This window comes from Colius striatus, chromosome 23 (assembly GCF_028858725.1).
Source record: "Colius striatus isolate bColStr4 chromosome 23, bColStr4.1.hap1, whole genome shotgun sequence".
In the NCBI taxonomy this organism is placed as follows: Eukaryota; Metazoa; Chordata; class Aves; order Coliiformes; family Coliidae; genus Colius; species Colius striatus.
The window spans coordinates 6,295,912-6,311,842 of record NC_084781.1 but is presented as its reverse complement, the minus strand read 5'-3'; the positions used below and the strand labels follow the sequence as shown (position 1 = coordinate 6,311,842).

General features: G+C 60.1%; 2 protein-coding genes across 6 annotated transcripts in view; one reads left to right on the top strand and one right to left on the bottom strand.

The window, feature by feature from the left end:
- The window catches only part of SIK3 (SIK family kinase 3), a 62,892-nt gene extending 51,902 nt beyond the window's left edge, over positions 1-10,990 (bottom strand). For 2 of the 4 annotated variants that reach the window (XM_062013990.1, XM_062013991.1), the window contains exon 1: positions 10,860-10,990. The gene's annotated coding sequence lies outside the window, so the exon portion shown is untranslated. The remainder of the gene's footprint in view (positions 1-10,859) is intronic. The other 2 variants (XM_062013989.1, XM_062013988.1) reach the window with 2 other exon arrangements.
- A 563-nt stretch (positions 10,991-11,553) lies between these two features.
- PAFAH1B2 (platelet activating factor acetylhydrolase 1b catalytic subunit 2) lies at positions 11,554-15,236 on the top strand. Of its 2 annotated transcripts, none has more exons than XM_062014124.1 (6): positions 11,554-11,640; positions 12,060-12,147; positions 12,543-12,632; positions 13,170-13,286; positions 13,854-13,976; positions 14,377-15,236. In XM_062014124.1, the coding sequence occupies exons 1-6, from the start codon at positions 11,612-11,614 to the stop codon at positions 14,653-14,655; spliced, it is 726 nt and encodes a 241-aa protein (XP_061870108.1). In that variant the 5' UTR covers positions 11,554-11,611; the 3' UTR covers positions 14,656-15,236. The 2 variants fall into 2 exon arrangements, with proteins under 2 accessions (XP_061870108.1, XP_061870110.1); XM_062014126.1 differs by lacking the exon at positions 11,554-11,640 and adding an exon at positions 11,788-11,875.
- Positions 15,237-15,931: the final 695 nt, after the last annotated feature.

Below are 15,931 nucleotides of genomic sequence, written 5' to 3'. Positions count from 1 at the left end.
TGAGCAGCCCACTCGACCTCAGGTTTTGGGAACAGCTCTGGGCAGCTGCAGTGAGGTAGGGCAGCCCCGTGTTCCGGCTGCACCTGCCCGACTGCTGTGTCTGCCTGGCAAATGCCAAGGTGAATGCTCCGATAGCCAGAGGCACAAGCACAGGAAGTCCAAGGACAGAGGAACCCATTACAAAGGAAAACACTCCCCAAAGCCCAAACAGTGTCCCTGCAACCCTTCTTGCTCATCAGCAGTGGAACCAGAGGACAATTACCACACACAGACACAACAGCAAGGGACTCACAAGGGCTGTGGTCGGCAGTCAGGTCCTCTGCAGCCCAGAGGGTGTTTTGAGGAGAAATCCCACGTGAGAGAAAGGCTGATCCCAGCCCAGAGCCTCAGCCAGGGCCGAGGGAGGCAGCCTCACTCAGGATAACCTCAGCCAGGCGCACGGCACACGGGGCTCCAATCACGTGGGTCCGTGCGGCCAATGCCAATTTTGCGGCAGTCGACTTGCTCAGGCCACACGTCGTAAACTGCTCTTACTCAAGCAGAGGGGAGTCTGAACACTCAGAACTGAAGACAGAGTACAAATAAGCCTCCTAAAACCACATGGCACTCTTGCAGAGCCGCTCGCACCCTTTTCCGAACCAAAGGAGCAGCCTTTGCTCTGGGACCCAGCGGGGACCACTCATCTGCTCAGCCCAAATGGCCTTAACCTCCAGCACGACGGGGCCTGAGCTGGGGCAGGAAGCAAGCTCTGTGCCAGGCAGCCAGAAGAGCGGTCTCATCACTCGGACTAACACATGAGGTTTTCGACTGGGGAGACCCACATGTGGTAAAACCAAAGGCCTTTTGCTGTTTATCTCAGAGACACGCAACTTGCTTTGAACTGGCCTGCCTGGGCGCCGCTGCAGAGCTCCTCTTGTTTGGACAAGTACGTTCGCTCCAGTGCCTATTTGAATGATGACTCACTGCTACAAGCCAGGGCGCCCTACCACCCAAATCCCCGAACTGCTGACTTAGGGCTCGGGATGCAAATGCGCCAGGAAGCGGCATTTCCCTGACGGCCGGGTCGGGCCACTGCTGATGCTGGGGGGAGGGCTGGGATCTGCAATGAAAGGGCTCTGCCGACCCTAACGCCACGGAGCTGAACAGCAGGAAACGTAAAGCAGACTGGTAAGATCAAGCGCCACACAGAGAGAAACCCCACGTGAGCTTCAGCAGAGTCTTGCCTTGAGGACAGTGGGAATAAGCAGGTTTGATAAAATGTCCTTGCTGTCCTTGCACTTCTAGAGCTGCGCTCTTCCTTTTCAACATTTGTGCTCTGCACAACTGACAGCCTGGCTGCAATGTCTTTGTGGGCTGCCCAGCGCCTCAGCCCCACTCCCCCGGCCTCGCCGCGCCGGTGGCTCTCCTCCAGCCACTTCCACTTGCGTCTCACCAAGCATGTGAAAGTCACAACCCGTGACGGGCTCGGCAGTAATTGCCGTATCAATTTCGACGCTCCTCCGGCCAGAACAACTTCTGTAACTGTAAACCATAAACCTTTTAATATCCCACTCAATTACGAAGCAAACAACTCCTAAGCGGCAGCACGGCGGCGGCGCGCAGAGCCCGCTGCCATTTGTTCCGCTGCGGCCTGGGGCCTGGCTAGGGATGGCTAAAGTGCACGGGGAGAAGTGGTGCTGAAAGATGCTGTCAGGGGAACAGGGGCAGAGACAGCTCTTCCAGCTGCTCAATGCCATTCTTCCAGCTCCAAATGCTGGAAGGCACGGAGCAAGAAGCCAGATGACCCAACTGACAGCGTGTCACTGGGATGGGATTTGGTGCCAGTGCGACCCACAGACTGTTTTCAAATCCAAGAGAAGGAGACAAAAAGCAAGCAAATCAACTGGGCCCTGTCCTATGAAGTAGTCTTACAACCGCTCTCTGTTATTTACAAACAATTCTCAAGGCAAGGTAAACAATCTGAATGAGTGTTTGGAGCTTATAAAACATTCCCATCCACTGCAGCCTTTAAAAAGCGAGACAGATGCTTTGCTGAAGCACGAATGAGATCAGCACAACTCGCTTCCAGCCCCCGATGTCCGACCCTGAAGCTGTCGGCTGCCTGCAGCAAGGGCAGCCCTTCTTGCCCAGGAGTGGAGGAGCAGGCTGCGGGGAGCCACGGGCACGCAGCCTCCAGCGGGTTCCCACCTTGTTCTGTGCGGGCCTGACCCGCTTTTGTCTCGCCACGCTGCAAGCCAGCCTCAGTTGCCATGGTGAAAGCTCTGACACATTTTGTTTTCCCACCGATTTCCTGCTGCACTACAAACTATGGATGCTCTGCATCTCGCTGCTCGTAAGCACAGGGAGTGGGAACCCCCTACTCCCACACCCACACGACCGAAGAAGGGATTTGGCCACGTGCTCTCCTTGCCTGGTCACTCTGCCAACAGCGTTTGTCAAGGCAGCTGTACTTACACCTCTAGGAAATCAAAATCTCTCTTGCCTAATCTCTGTTGGGGTGCCTTGGGTACTCCTTTCATGTGCTAAGAGTTGATCTCGCACCCTAACCCCACCTGTCTTCAAATGTAGCACACACAGTCTGCCATCAGCTTCCCCTCTGCGCTGACCAGGCAGATGCAAGAGCTCTGACTGCCACAGCCACACAGGATTCGTGTGAACCTTGTTTTGCCAAACAATACAGAGTTCTGCTCGGAGAGGGAGACAAGCTGACGTCCTCAAACCAAAGAGCAGTTGTAGGCTTGCTGTTTCCCACAACGTGTTTTAGAAAGAACTACTGACAGCTGTTCCCCTGTCCTCCTGGAGACCTTGAAGTGGTCAGTAAATCCCTTCTGCTCCTTCTAACTCTTGCAAGAGTCACCCACTAACCCCGTGTCCTCAGAAAAACCAAACAGTGCTTGCACGCAAAGGACAACTGTTTTCCACATGTTCTCAAGCATCTCTAAGGTCCTCAGCTGAAGTTTTCCCAAAGGCAGTACTTGCTGCCAATCTACCTGACGTTGCTCCAGGGGCTCTACCAGCACATCTTCTGAAACACGTTTTCAGAATTGCTTGTCTTGCTGTCATCAGATTGAGAGCAGAGCGTGTGAGAGAGACCACTGCCACCAAAGCAGATGGACTAAAGGGTGTGTTTCTGCAGGAAACCCACCAGCCCAGGACAACACACAGATTCTCCAGGCCTCTGAAAATGTATCAAGAGCAACCAGACAGTTTACTGACTCTAATGACAGGCTGCATCTTGCCCTTTTTTCTCAGCAGCCCTGCCGCAATTTCTGATCCATCAGCTTTTCCTTCGAGCTCAGGCAAAGGAGTTCACTTCATTACCTAAGTGTGGCCAACGGCAAGAGAAAGCAACGACCCAGCTTTCTCTGGGGTGCAGAAGCAGGACCAAGAGCGCAGACAGACAGACCACAGAAGGTGAAGAGCAAGGCCCATGGTGTCTGGCAACTGACTCAAACTGCAGAAGCTCCCACTGAGCGGGAAAACACCTGGAGCCAGTCTGCACTACTCTTCTTACTGTGCAATGGGAGTCTCAGCTTGGCTGCAAACAACAGCACCAGTTTGTTCTGACTAAGCATAGGGCTCCCCGTGTCCCTCGTTGCAGCGGGAAATGCAGCCCCGGCAGTGGGCACACGACACCCACGCTGCAGCAGACTTGGGTCGGCAGCGACCGCGATTTCCTTCTCCTCCCCCAGCTCTGGACTGTGTTTCTAATAGAAAACAGCTGAACTAACCAACAGCAGCAAGGAAAAGCCTTTGGGTTTTTTATCTCACACTTCCTAAAGCAGCTCAGGTGAAAAACTACCTCTGCAGAAGCCAAATATTCAAATCCTGGTAACCCAGAAGGAACCCAAATCGTTTCCCTGGCTTTGCAATGAGATTGTGCTTGTCAGCTGCTGCAGAGCTGACAACCACCACTGCGCTGTGGCCAGGCACCCGAGGTGCAGGAACACAGTTGGGCTCTGAACACCTAAGAACATCTTCCTTCAGTGCCACTGGGAAAGGATTCTGTTTAACTCGTGCAAAGAAACAGTGCAAGCTGAGCCGTACAAGAACCAGTCTTCCTGGGGGTAGCAGAGGGAAGCCCCACGACCTCCAAACCTGCTGAAATCAGCTGCAGCTGTTGGCAGCCTCGGGGATGCAGGAGATACCAGATACAACAGAAACTTCCCACAAAAGAACATTATTGTCCTCTGGCCACCTGGTCAGGGGAAAACCTGCTGTGAACGGGACAGCAGGTGAGGCTTTCCATCCTCACAGGCAGGAGAGAGGCCAGAAGGGCTCCCGGCGGCAGCCCCGGCCTGCAGTGCCAGCGTTAGCCGCAGACAGGAGCAGGAGATGCCGTGCGCTGCCAGGAGCCCCGGCCGTCAGTGGCACTCCAGCCTGGCTGATAGCCTTGACAGAGCCACTTGCAAGATGACAGCCCAAGGATTTCCTACAAGCACAGCCAGAGAGGAAAGACTAAGTACAAAGACTGCCACTTTTAATCTTCAATCGCTGCCAGTGCTACCGAGCCTGAACTACAAGGCAGGAGGCGCAGATACATGGTCATGCTGTCACCGGCATCGGCCAAAAGGCAAAGAGCTTTCTGTAGCACTGACTCACAAGTGGACAGTGCAAGATTTAGGCAGGCTGGCTGGTAATGCAGCTCAGTAGTTTCTGTAGCTGTTAGCTGCTTGGGCTGCTTTTCCTAGAAGGTCTCCAGGCAAAGGACGGCATCAAACTTGTCCTGAAGAGACAGCAAAGAGACTGAGTGAGCAGCCACACTATGAAATGGCGTGTTGCTAAAGGAAAGCACGGAAAAACAGCTTTGTAGGAATTTAGAGCCAAGGATTACAAGGCAATTTTTAAACCTAGTTTCTTCACTTTCATGGTAAGGTAGCCCGTACCCCAGAAGAGCTCAACAGCTGTGCTTTGGAGGCATACGCTGCCCTTGCCAAGGTAGCCTGAGCATCAGCACAGCCTCCTGTGAGCCTCCAAGAGCAGCTCAGTACCTGAACAGACCGTGTCCCTCCATCCCACTGACAGGAGTTGGCTTCACATAGGATCCCTGCTGCCATTCAGCATGTCACCCGCTCAGACTTCACACACAATTACATACAGCCTGTCAACTTGCTCCTCCCACTACAAAGACTTGCATGTTGTGAAACATTACAGGCAGTTTTCAAGTGAAGTGGCATCAGCTTCAATTCAGTTGCCTTTTCCTATCTGCAAGAAAACTCTGCAAGTCACTGCCTCACCCCAAGAGGGACCAGGAACCCCCCTGGTGCTACCTGATGAGCCTGAACGCAGACAAAAAATGGAGAAACACTCCAGGCGATATGACGGGAGATCCCTGAGCCTTAAACCCCACCGTGCCCACAGTGCCGTGCCTGGGGCTCTTCCATAAGTCTGTCACCTTGACACTCTGCCCACGTTACACAGGTACTTCTGCACCAGACGCTGTGTGCTTGGGACGCAGCTCTCCAGGAAGCAGTCCAGCGCAAAGGCCAAGGCAGCGAGCACAAGGAGCGAGCACAGCCTGAGACAGTCTTGCTCAGGGAAGGAAAAACCATACAAAGACTCGCCTTCCCTCCTGTTGCAGGGATCCACACGCACGTCCTCAGCCTCGAAAACCCTTCACCAGGTCCGTCTCAGCCAAAACTACTTCCAGTAGGACTAACCATATTTCAACTGCGATTGGAAGGAGGCACGCAACTCCCATCTGTTTGCTGAAAGTCAGCAGACACAGGCAGCCTCCGAATCCAGACTGCAATTGAAATACTTTCATGTGCTGCGGCGGCCCCACGTTCTCTGTTGCTCCCAGCAGCAGCGAGGCGTGTGTTCTAACGCCGCTCACACAGTCGTCCTGCGCCTGGCTCCCTGTCAAACCACGGCAGCCTCCAGCGCCAGGCCCGCAGCCGCACGCCGCTGCCCTACAGAGACTCCTTTTCTTCTCAACCATCTTCCAAACTCGATAATTAATGTACTATAACTCCATCAGATGCTTTAAGAAGTCGAGGGCATTGCTTCCAGTTGCCAAGCCCTACATCAAAGCGGCAAAGGCCAAGGAGATGCTGACCTACAGCGAACACGGCGAACCGGACCGCCGATAACAGTCACCCTCCGAGTTACACAACATTGGCCAACACTGGGGTCCGTGGCCCGGACTGCCTGCAAATCAGTAACTCGGTGCACACTGACTGCTTCTGCCAGCAGGCCCTATTCAGGCAGTCGGGCCAGAGTCCAGTTGCCTTGCTTCGGGCAGCCGGTCACTGGAAAGGAAGAGGCGGTCCAGCTCCCGGTTTAGGGTGTGCGGAGTCACTCGTGGGCCAGGCCTCCTCCTCCTCTCACCAGTTGACCCCAGGCATCACCCCCAGAGCCAGGCAAAGCACAGCCCATGTCAGCTGCAGCTGGAACACCCAGACCCCACTCGATTCTCCCAGGTTCTGAGCACCCTGTACCCAAAGCGCAGCAGTCCAGGAGGGTCACTGTCCCCAGCACTGAATGTAGAGGCAGGAGCAACAGCAGAAGCAACAGCAACATTTCAGTATCATCAGGACACTCGAGACACGAACATTTGGAGATGAGGCATGGCAAGGGAAGGCCCCCGGTGCGACGTGCCGGGGGGCTGCCCCGGGATGTCCCCCTGGATCCCGCTCTGGTGCAGCGCCGAGCCGCGCCTGGGCTCCCCCCGCACACGCAGGCAAGCAGTGCTCTGCTATTTTTGAGCACAACGTGTCAGTTCCAGTGGGTGTGGGAGTTTGTTTGTGTGGGTTAATGTGATTCGACTACTTTGCAGCTTGGCTGAAGCCACGTAATTCCCTTCTTCTGGAACCCCTTTTATTGGCCGTGGAACAGAGAGGGCGAGGTTCAGCCTCCGCTATGGAGACTTGGGGTCAGAGCTACTAGAAAAAGGCACACGATGACTAAAAATGAGTCAGCCTTCGGTGGTTGCTTCATGTAAAGTGTTAATGCAGCACATTAAAGCCCTGGACTGGGATCTGTGGCCAAGTTGCTGTGCTTGAAGCCGTGCAAGCTCCCACGGGAGCAGACGACGGCATGACCGGTAGACTCCTGCGGAGAGGTCGCCATTGCCACGAGAACCCTTCAGCTAGCGAGAGCTTCCACCTGTGTCAATCCCAACTTCTGCTACCACTGGACACAGTTCCCAAAGCTTTACTCGTGTGGGGAAAGCCACACAGGGGTCACACAATCAATCCCCTGGCCGAGAGCAAGAAGGGGCGAGCTGCTGGGGCCAGCATATTTCTGTGGCAGTCACACAGGGCTGATACATGACCCAGCGAGAGCACACGGGGAAAAAGGAGTTTAGCTGCTGCTCTTCAGCGAAAATAGCTAATACCCAAGGAGCCCAGTCTCCCAGCAACACGCTGCTATTTCCTTATTTCCTTCTAACACGATTCCTCCTTCAAACACAAATGAGAATACAGGCTGTAGAAACCCTAATTAGGCTTCTGCAGTATTCACAAAACCTTTGCAAGGCTCCTACCAAGAGGTGAGGCTCCCAACCCTCCTCCTGCCATGGTCCTTCCTCTGCCCACTCCTGTTCAACCTCTGGGCCTGCAAACAGCTGTCAGGAGAGGAGAGGGGACAGGAGGGGTGGGAGGTGGACAGGTGGCAGAGGTACCAAAGATGTACCTACCTCACCCAGCAGTGATGCTAACAGCAAGGCAGCTGAGAGGTGCGTACCAACAGCCTCGGCTCTCTCCAGCTGCTCCCCCTGCTCAGAAAGGCTCCCTGTGGGACAGGTGCCCCAGGCAGAAACATCGTCCTGTCACACAGCTCTGCTGGCCCCGCTTCTACCTGTCAGCACCATTAGACTTCTTGAGAAGCAGCCTGGTCTCCCAGTTTCAACCCACTCTTGCACTGATCTCCTGGCAATTGTATGTTATTTGCTACAGCAAGAAACAAGTTGTCACAAAACACGCTGAGTGGAGCCTGCAGTCGGTACAGGCAATGCCTCAGTCACAGGCGTTCACTCTTATCCCCACCATGCTCACTGAAGTCCCTGGACAGCGCAGCCCCAGCAGTAGGAGAGTCTACCAGCTGCGTTTGTATCCCCCCATGAAGAGCCACAGTGGCCACCTCCACTGCCAGCTTGGTTCTGCTGGTGACTCCAAAGATGAGCCACGTAAACTAAGCTGGGAACACCCTCTCCAAGTAAAAGCAGAAATACCTCCTGTTCCTGAGGAATTGCTCAGCTCCTTACAAACTTAGGCAGAAACACACGTCCCAGCCTTTCTCTACTTGTGCTTGGGATGATGGTAGCAGAAGGGATCTATCTGGCAAGGACCCAAGGTTTTGGGGGACCAGCCAATGAAACAAGTGCAGGTTGCCACTACCACAGGATGCCAAATGCATTTCCAGCCTCATCTGTTACCTGGCTACTGTTGAAAATGCCCAGCAACTCAAAAAGAAGTGAACAAGCAGCCTGGAAGAAGTCAGGACAGCACAGAAGGAACATCACTGAGCTTGGGAGGCAGCTGCCCTCTCCCAGGGCTGTGAATTCTTATCTCTGCTCCTCTGAGAGAAAAACCTCCTCATCCCCAACAGGTCCTACACACTGAACTGCAGCACCCAGAGAGCCAGGAACACAAGGCCTGTGGCCACAGCACTTTTGTGAAGCCCCCTCTGCCAACCTACAGCCACCAACCCCGGTTATAAACTGTGACATCAGAAACAGCTCCAGTGTCTGAACAGAGCTGGAATCCTAACGAAGTCACCTGCAGGACTGGTAAATGGGAAGTGAGGGGAAAACAACTCATCCAGTAGGTCACTGGGAAGATGTTCAGAAAGGAGACAAGAAAAGGTTTCCTGGGAAAGAGACAAAGGGGGAGGAAGGCAGGAAACAGAGGAGGAAAGGTGCAGCAAGCTGCCCTGCCGGTGCCCAATTCGTCCCAGCCACAGCAGTGGCTGCAGTTGCCGCGCAGCCCTCACAGCAGCTCCGCCACACAGCACAGGATCCCAGCCCAGGAGCCAGCGACTGCCTGCTTCACACACAAACCGGCGCCTGTTCCAGGAGACACAACGGTGAGCACAGGCCTCCTGTCCTTTGGGATGATGAACACCCTGTCGCTGGCATCCCCAGGGCTGCTGACACCCATTCAGCTTGTGAGGGGCAGTGACATGGGGCCGGCAGCGCCGTGGCACCACGGCACGTGCCGGAGATGGGCACGTGCTGGGCTGCTCTCCACACGCCGACACCGTGCCCCCACACCAACAGCCACAGGCACCCCGTGTCTTTCACACCAGGTCAGGCACCAAAGCGGCCCCTGCTTTGCTTTTGTAGGGGAAAGGGCCACGGGGCAGGGACGCTCAGTCCTGGCAGCGCATCGCAGCCCCTTTGAGCCACTAACTACAGGAAGGGAGCCCTGACATCAACACAGTGCCTCCAACTCCCCGAACGGCCCTGAGCACCAGCCTCTGGAGCTCTTCACCTTCTTACCAAGGTGCGACGAGCCAGGGTATAGCAGCCCGTGCCCAAGGGATCCCTTCTGAAGAGCTTCCAGGGCGAGCTTCAGGTCCCAGCTACTCCCGCTCAGCCCGACAGGCCCTGGCACAGCCCAAGGGAGCAGGAGGCAGCTCTTCCAGCACAGGCACTTCCCTGGGCCCAGGGAGCACTCGAGAGTCAGAGGGATCCCATCTCCTCGGGGGGAACGTGCAAGGTCCCCAAAGGCAGAGCTGCAGTACCACACACACTCCAGCAGGCTCAGCAGCTGCGGCTGAACCTGCCATCCCACCAACTGCCAGCTTTTCCCTCGGCCCCCTCACAGCAGCACGCACCAGTGGAACCTGCCGTGGAGCCAAGCGGGCATCTCCCAGGCCCGACATCCTCCTCTGGCACCCACAAACGGGCCATACAACCCAGCCCTGGCAGCCTTCAACACGACCTGAAGGCAGAGGTTGGGTGCCTTTGGCCACCCTTCAGCAAAAGCAACCGTTCCCACGGCACAGTCAGCCTGCGCCTCGGCCTTTCACGTGAGCGCTGCTCGCAACAGCCCTTCGCTCAGTGCAGGAGGCTGACACCAGGAATGTGACCTGTAGGATACTCCTGAGGATCCAGCTCCCGAGCTCGAAAGGTCACAACTGGCCACCCCTGTGGAGCTTTATCACGGGGAAAACACCTGCCGAGCCCCGCACGAGCCCACAGCAGCGGAGCTGATGGTCAAACCACAGCGTCTTGCAATCGAAGGTGCAGAAACGGAGGTCAGGTGATGCCAGATGGGCAAGCATCACCCCATCCCGGCAAGCATCATCCAGGAGGTGCTAGCTGGCTGCTTTTCCAGTAGCCCCTGCGATGCACTGTATGAGTTGTGCGACCAGAAAGCTACAGCTTGCAGCAGTGAAGGGAACAGTGGCCGGGCGCTGCTGTCTCGGTGTAACACAACCCGCGAGAGGCTCGCAGCAGGACAAGGCAGCGGCGCAGGCCAACGCCGCCTTCCTGGCCATCCCACGCTCCTCAGGCAGCCGGGAGCAGGCCGGGGGAGGCCTCTCCGCTCCCCGCCGCGGCTCCGGGGGAAGCCCTCGGCCCGCAAAGCCGCACCGAGTCCATGCCGCAGCCCGCAGTGTGGCAGCGCCGGGGCTGCTCCGGCAGCAGCCGGCCCCGTGCCGCGCCGTGCCCCTTCCCCGTGTCCCCCCGCGCCCGGCCGCAGGGCCCCGGCACAGCCGCGCCTTCCCCTCGGCAGCACACGGCAGCCGCTCCGCCTGGCCCCGCCGCTGTTCCTCCCGCAGCCCGCGGCGCCGGCCGGCCCGTCCGCAGCGGCGGCAGGGGGAGGCGGCGGGGGCCCGCTCCGCGCCGCGGCCCCGGGGCCGAGGGCCCGCTGACAGTCCCCCCCGCCCCGCGGCGGCCGCCCCTCGCTCACCTTGGCGCGGGTCACCAGGTGCGTGGCCAGCTTCACCACGGCGAAGTTGCCCTTGCCGATGGTTCGCTCCACCTCGTAGTAGCCGATGCGCGCGGGCCCGGGCGGGCGCGGGGGCGGCGCGGCCGGAGGCAGGCGCGGGGCCGCGGCGGGAGGGCCGCCGCCCCCCCCCCGCGCCGCCCGCCGCCGCCGCCGCCGCTGCAGCCGCCGCCATCTTGTCGCCGACCCCCCCGCGCGGGGCTGCGGCAGCGCGTGAGCTCATCGGCGGGGGGCGGGCGGCTGCCGTGGCAACCCCGGGGGCGGCGCCGTGACGTCAGCGCCCGCCGCCGCCGCCCATTGGCCCGGCTGCGCCGGGGCGCCCCCGCGTGGCGCTGCGGGCAACGGCGGCGGCCGGGCCCCGGCGCGGTGACGTCACGGCCCCGCACCGAGCCTCGGGCCCCGCCCACTGCTCGCGCACACGCACCCCGCGGCGCCCCCCTCCCCGTGCCCGTTCAGCGCCGAGGCTGGCGGCGGCGGCCCCGCGACGCCTCGAGCGCGAACCGGCGGCGGGACGGGCCCGGCGCGCCGGGGGCAGCGACGTCACCGCGACGGGAGGCCCCGCGCGGGGCGGGACTTCCGGCAGCGCGGGCGGAAGCGGCGCGCGAGGCGGGCGGCGATTGGCGGGCCGCGCCGGAAGCGGAAGCGGCGGCGCAGGCGCGGCGGGGAGGGGGAGGCGGCCCGGGCCGAGGGGAGGGACGCGCCCGGCCGAGGCCGCCATGGAGTCGCGGGCGCAGCCGCAGCCGCCGTGAGTGCTCGGGGCCCGCCACGGCCGCCATCGCCGCCCGGGGCACGGCCGCCGCTGTCAGCCGGGAGGCCGCGGCGCGCGGGGAGCTGCCCGCGCGGGCCCCGCCTGTGAGCTCCGGCCAGGCGGCGGCGGCGCGGCCGCGGGCCGCCATCCCCCCGCCATCCGCGAGCACGGGCCGGGTCCGTCCCCGCGCCGGCCGCCGCCCCCCTCGCCTCGGGTCCCGCGGCCGCTCGGGGTGCGCTGTCAGCCCGCCGGGAGCGGGGTGGGGGAGGTTCCCTCAGCGCTGCGCCCGCTGCCCCGGCTCTGGCTGCAGCGTCATAGCTGTGCCGCGCGGGCCCTGGTGCAGGACGCAGAGCAGCCCCCGGGCAGCCGCTGTCTCTGCAGGCAGCGGGAGCTGCTCTGACGCGCTCTCTCCGCAGGAGCAGCATGAGCCAGGGCAGCTCCAACCCCGCAGCTGTGCCTCACGCCGCCGAGGACGTGCAGGGCGATGACAGGTGGATGTCCCAGGTACGGTGGGGCAGGGAGGGCCAGGGCTCATGCCGGGGAGCTGCAGGGCTGCTGAGGGACCACGGCATGGGGCCCAGCCACTGTTTCTTACCCTGAGGCCAGTGCTGGCGGGATACATCTGTGGTGGTGCTGGTGCTCCTGCAATGGCAGCCTTGCTCTGGCATGGCTACCTAGCCAGGGGGTGGGTAGAGGATGCTCTGCAGCCAGCAGCTCTTCCTGTGTCTGTTCTGCCATCGTTGGGTGCACAGGCTCCCAGCTCATGTGCATTTAGCAGGCAGAGGCTGCTGCTGCTGGGGTTGCTGTAGCCAGCAGTGTGTGCAGGTCCTGGCTGGCCTGCAGCAGGGGGAAAATGAGGAGCATCAGCCAGAGCTTACCTTGCTGTTTTCCTTCCCCAGCACAATCGCTTTGTCCTGGACTGCAAAGACAAGGAGCCCGACGTGCTGTTCGTGGGCGACTCCATGGTGCAGCTGCTGCAGCAGTATGAGGTACCAGGGCAGAGGGGGGGGGAAGCTGGGCTCAGGGGAACACCACTGTCTGGCTCTAGTGCAGTGACTGCTGATCCCTTCCATTCGCATTTCCCTGCTAGCCCTCCCTGTTGCGTCCCCTGTTCCCGACCCTCTCTGTGTCTGCACAAAGCCCTGCCACGTGCCCTCTGCTCTGCAGCCATCGCTCACACCCCCGCTGGCTGCTTCCTTGAACCTCACCTTCCAAACCGCCAGCCAGGCCGTGCCAGATGTATCCTGTGTGGGCAGAGAACATCCATCCCCCAGGGGCCTGGGGGACTGTGGGCATCCTCACTGTGCCCTTCCTGCAAAGCCCGCTTTTGCCTCTCTTCTCTGAGCTGACAGAGCAGCTCCTGCTTCCCTCACCCCGGGTTTGGTCCCCTGCTGATGAGAAAGGTTTCCCTGGGCACAGGCTCCTCCTGTCCTGCTGTGCCTTCTGGCAGTGTCCCTGATCCCTGCAGGAGCCCTGTGTCCCCGTGGGGACACTGCTCTGAGGCACATGTGGCTCTGTGCCTGCAGATCTGGCGGGAGCTCTTCTCACCCCTCCACGCCTTGAACTTCGGCATCGGGGGAGACACCACGGGTCACGTCCTGTGGAGGCTGAAGAACGGGGAGCTGGAGAACATCAAACCCAAGGTAGGGGCAGCACAGCAGAGCTGGCACCACGTGCTGGCTGAGGAGAGAGGCCTGGGCCTGGTGGTGCTGAGCTGGGGGAGCTGTCCCTTAGCAGAACCCTGCCTGAGCAGGGCTCACAGGGCAGTGCTGAGGAGCAGCTGGATGGCTCCCAGAAGGGCTTGGTGCAGGTGAAGATGCAGGTGGGGTCATCAGCCTTTGACAGAGGCCACCCCCCAGTCCCAGCAGCAACACTGCTCAGGCTGCTACTGGCCTGGAGCCCTGGGGGCTGTCCCCAGAGCCAGGCAGGCTGCAGAGCCCCTGCCAGGGAGCTGGCCAGGCTCCTCCTCCAGCTGTTCCTCAGCACTCTCTTACTAACAAAAGCAGAGCTTCAGCAGAGCCGGTTCTTCATCCCTGCTGATACAGAAGCTCATCAGCTGCTCTTCAGAAAGGGGCAGAACTGACATCCAGACAACTCTTGCAGGCTGGGTGCAGCTCCCCGGCCCCAGACACCGTTCATCCCGGGTTCTTGGGGCCAGGCATCCTGTCACCGTGCCCAGACACCTGCCAACACCCTTCTCCTCCTGCTAGGTCATTGTTGTTTGGGTTGGAACCAACAACCACGAAAACACAGCCGAAGAAGTGGCAGGGGGGATCGAGGCCATCGTCCGCCTGATCAACACCCAGCAGCCACAGGCCAAAGTCATTGTGCTGGTACGTCTGGCGCGGTGAAGCCAAAGCAGGTGCCAGCCCAGGACTCCTGGGGAGCTCTCTAGGGGACTGTGGCTGCCTCCCTGCCTCCTCTCAGCTGGGGCTGGCACTGGGAAGCCGCGGTGGCCTCCTTGGCTCGGCAGCCGAGCTGTGCCTTCCCCTGGGGAGGAGCCGGGCCGTCGCCTTCGCTGTGAGCCCAGGAGCTAGACAGCGCAGCCCGAGGGAACTCGGGGAGGGAACACACCGAGGGGGTGCCCTGGCGGCGGGGTCGCAGCTCACCCGGCTCCTGCTGCATCTCACACCGAGCCTGAGGGATGAGGCGTGCGCCAGGGGCCGAGGGGTGGGCCGGGGCCCAGCTCCTCCCAGTCATACCGAGCTCTCTTCCTCCTCCTGCCGGTGCCAGGGCCTGCTACCTCGTGGGGAGAAGCCCAACCCGCTGCGGCAGAAGAACGCCCGTGTGAACCAGCTGCTGAAGGCCTCGCTGCCCAAGCTGCCCAACGTGCAGCTGCTGGACGCCGACGCGGGCTTCGTGCACTCAGACGGCACCATCTCCTACCATGACATGTTCGACTTCCTGCACCTGACGGGAGGGGGCTACGCCAAGATCTGCAAACCCCTCCACGAACTGATCATGCAGCTGCTGGAGGAGACCCCCGAGGAGAAGCGAGCCCCGCTGGCCTGAGCGCCCGCCGGCACCCGGAGCACTTGTGGCCCCGGCACTACAGGATCCTTCTTTCTTCGAGCACTTTCCATTGTAGAACGTCCCCGGCCGCCCGTCCCCGGCGCGCGGAGGGGGGAAGGCGAAGCTCCAGCTGCCCCGCAGCTGCCTGCCTTTGCTTTTAGTGCAGGAGGAAAGCAGCCCAAGGAGAGTTTTACTCTGCAACCGTTCCTCGTGGCAGCCCAGCCCAGGACTGTCGCCCCGTACCCCCCTCGCGTCTCGTCGCTCTGTGGTTGTCCTAGACCCCCGTAGCCTGCCTGGCGTGCCCGGCCTGCCCCGGGCACGGGGCTCTCTGTGTGTGTCTGTGTGTGTGTCACCCGCTCAACAAGAATCACATTCCACTCGCAAAAGCCAGAGCAGATGCTTCTTTCCAACCTCGGGCCCACCTTTTGCAGTTGCTCTGGGGGGGTCGCTTGGCGTTTCCCGGGGGCTGAGGGGAGCTGAGGGGACACGTGTCGCCTTCTCACTCCTCCCCTCCTTCCCAAGCAGCATGAAACTGGAATTGAGACCTGTAAAGAAACAGTTAACCAAGTCGTGTAACACTCCCAGGTGCGTGTTCTTGTGCTTCTTTCCCACTGTGGGCTCCTCTCCTCCCACCCCATCCCAGGGCAGGCTCAGGCTGAGCCTGGCCCATCCTCTCCTCAGCTCCCAGCCCCCTGTGGCCTCGCTGCCTTTTAACCCCTGCTCAATTTAGCTTGTTCATCACCCAGGTCCTCGTCCCACCATGATGCCTCTGCCCTGGGGCTGCATGTTGCCCGTGGAGGACTTTTCAGTGTGGCTGCTTCATCCTGCTTTCCTCTATATGCCCCCACCCACAAGGCAAAACCACCCAGGAGCTTTCAGGTTCCAAGCTGGTATCCCTCCTGCAGCAGCCTCTGAGGGTCAGGAGTACAGTGGAGGTGTAGCTGTTCCTGCCTGGGGTGTTGTGTGAGGAGGCTGCTTGTGCTCTGACTGCAGCCCAGCCTTCCAGAAGCTCTCCTGTTCAGAAAGACCCCACTTGGCATTTCATGGCACCCAGCAATGTCCCCTCCAGTAAAAAGCTCCTAACTCACCGGGGCAGTGTCAGCCCTCGTGCAGGATCCGCTGCCCGGCTCACTCCTCGGTGCTGGGTTTGCTGCTCAGGATCCTCCTCTGCTCCCAAAACCATCCCTGCAAGGCCAGGACAGCTTCTGCCCTGCTCAGGCTCCTGCTAGGCCTGGGGCAAGCCCATCCCACCACACACAGCTGCAGTCCCTCATCA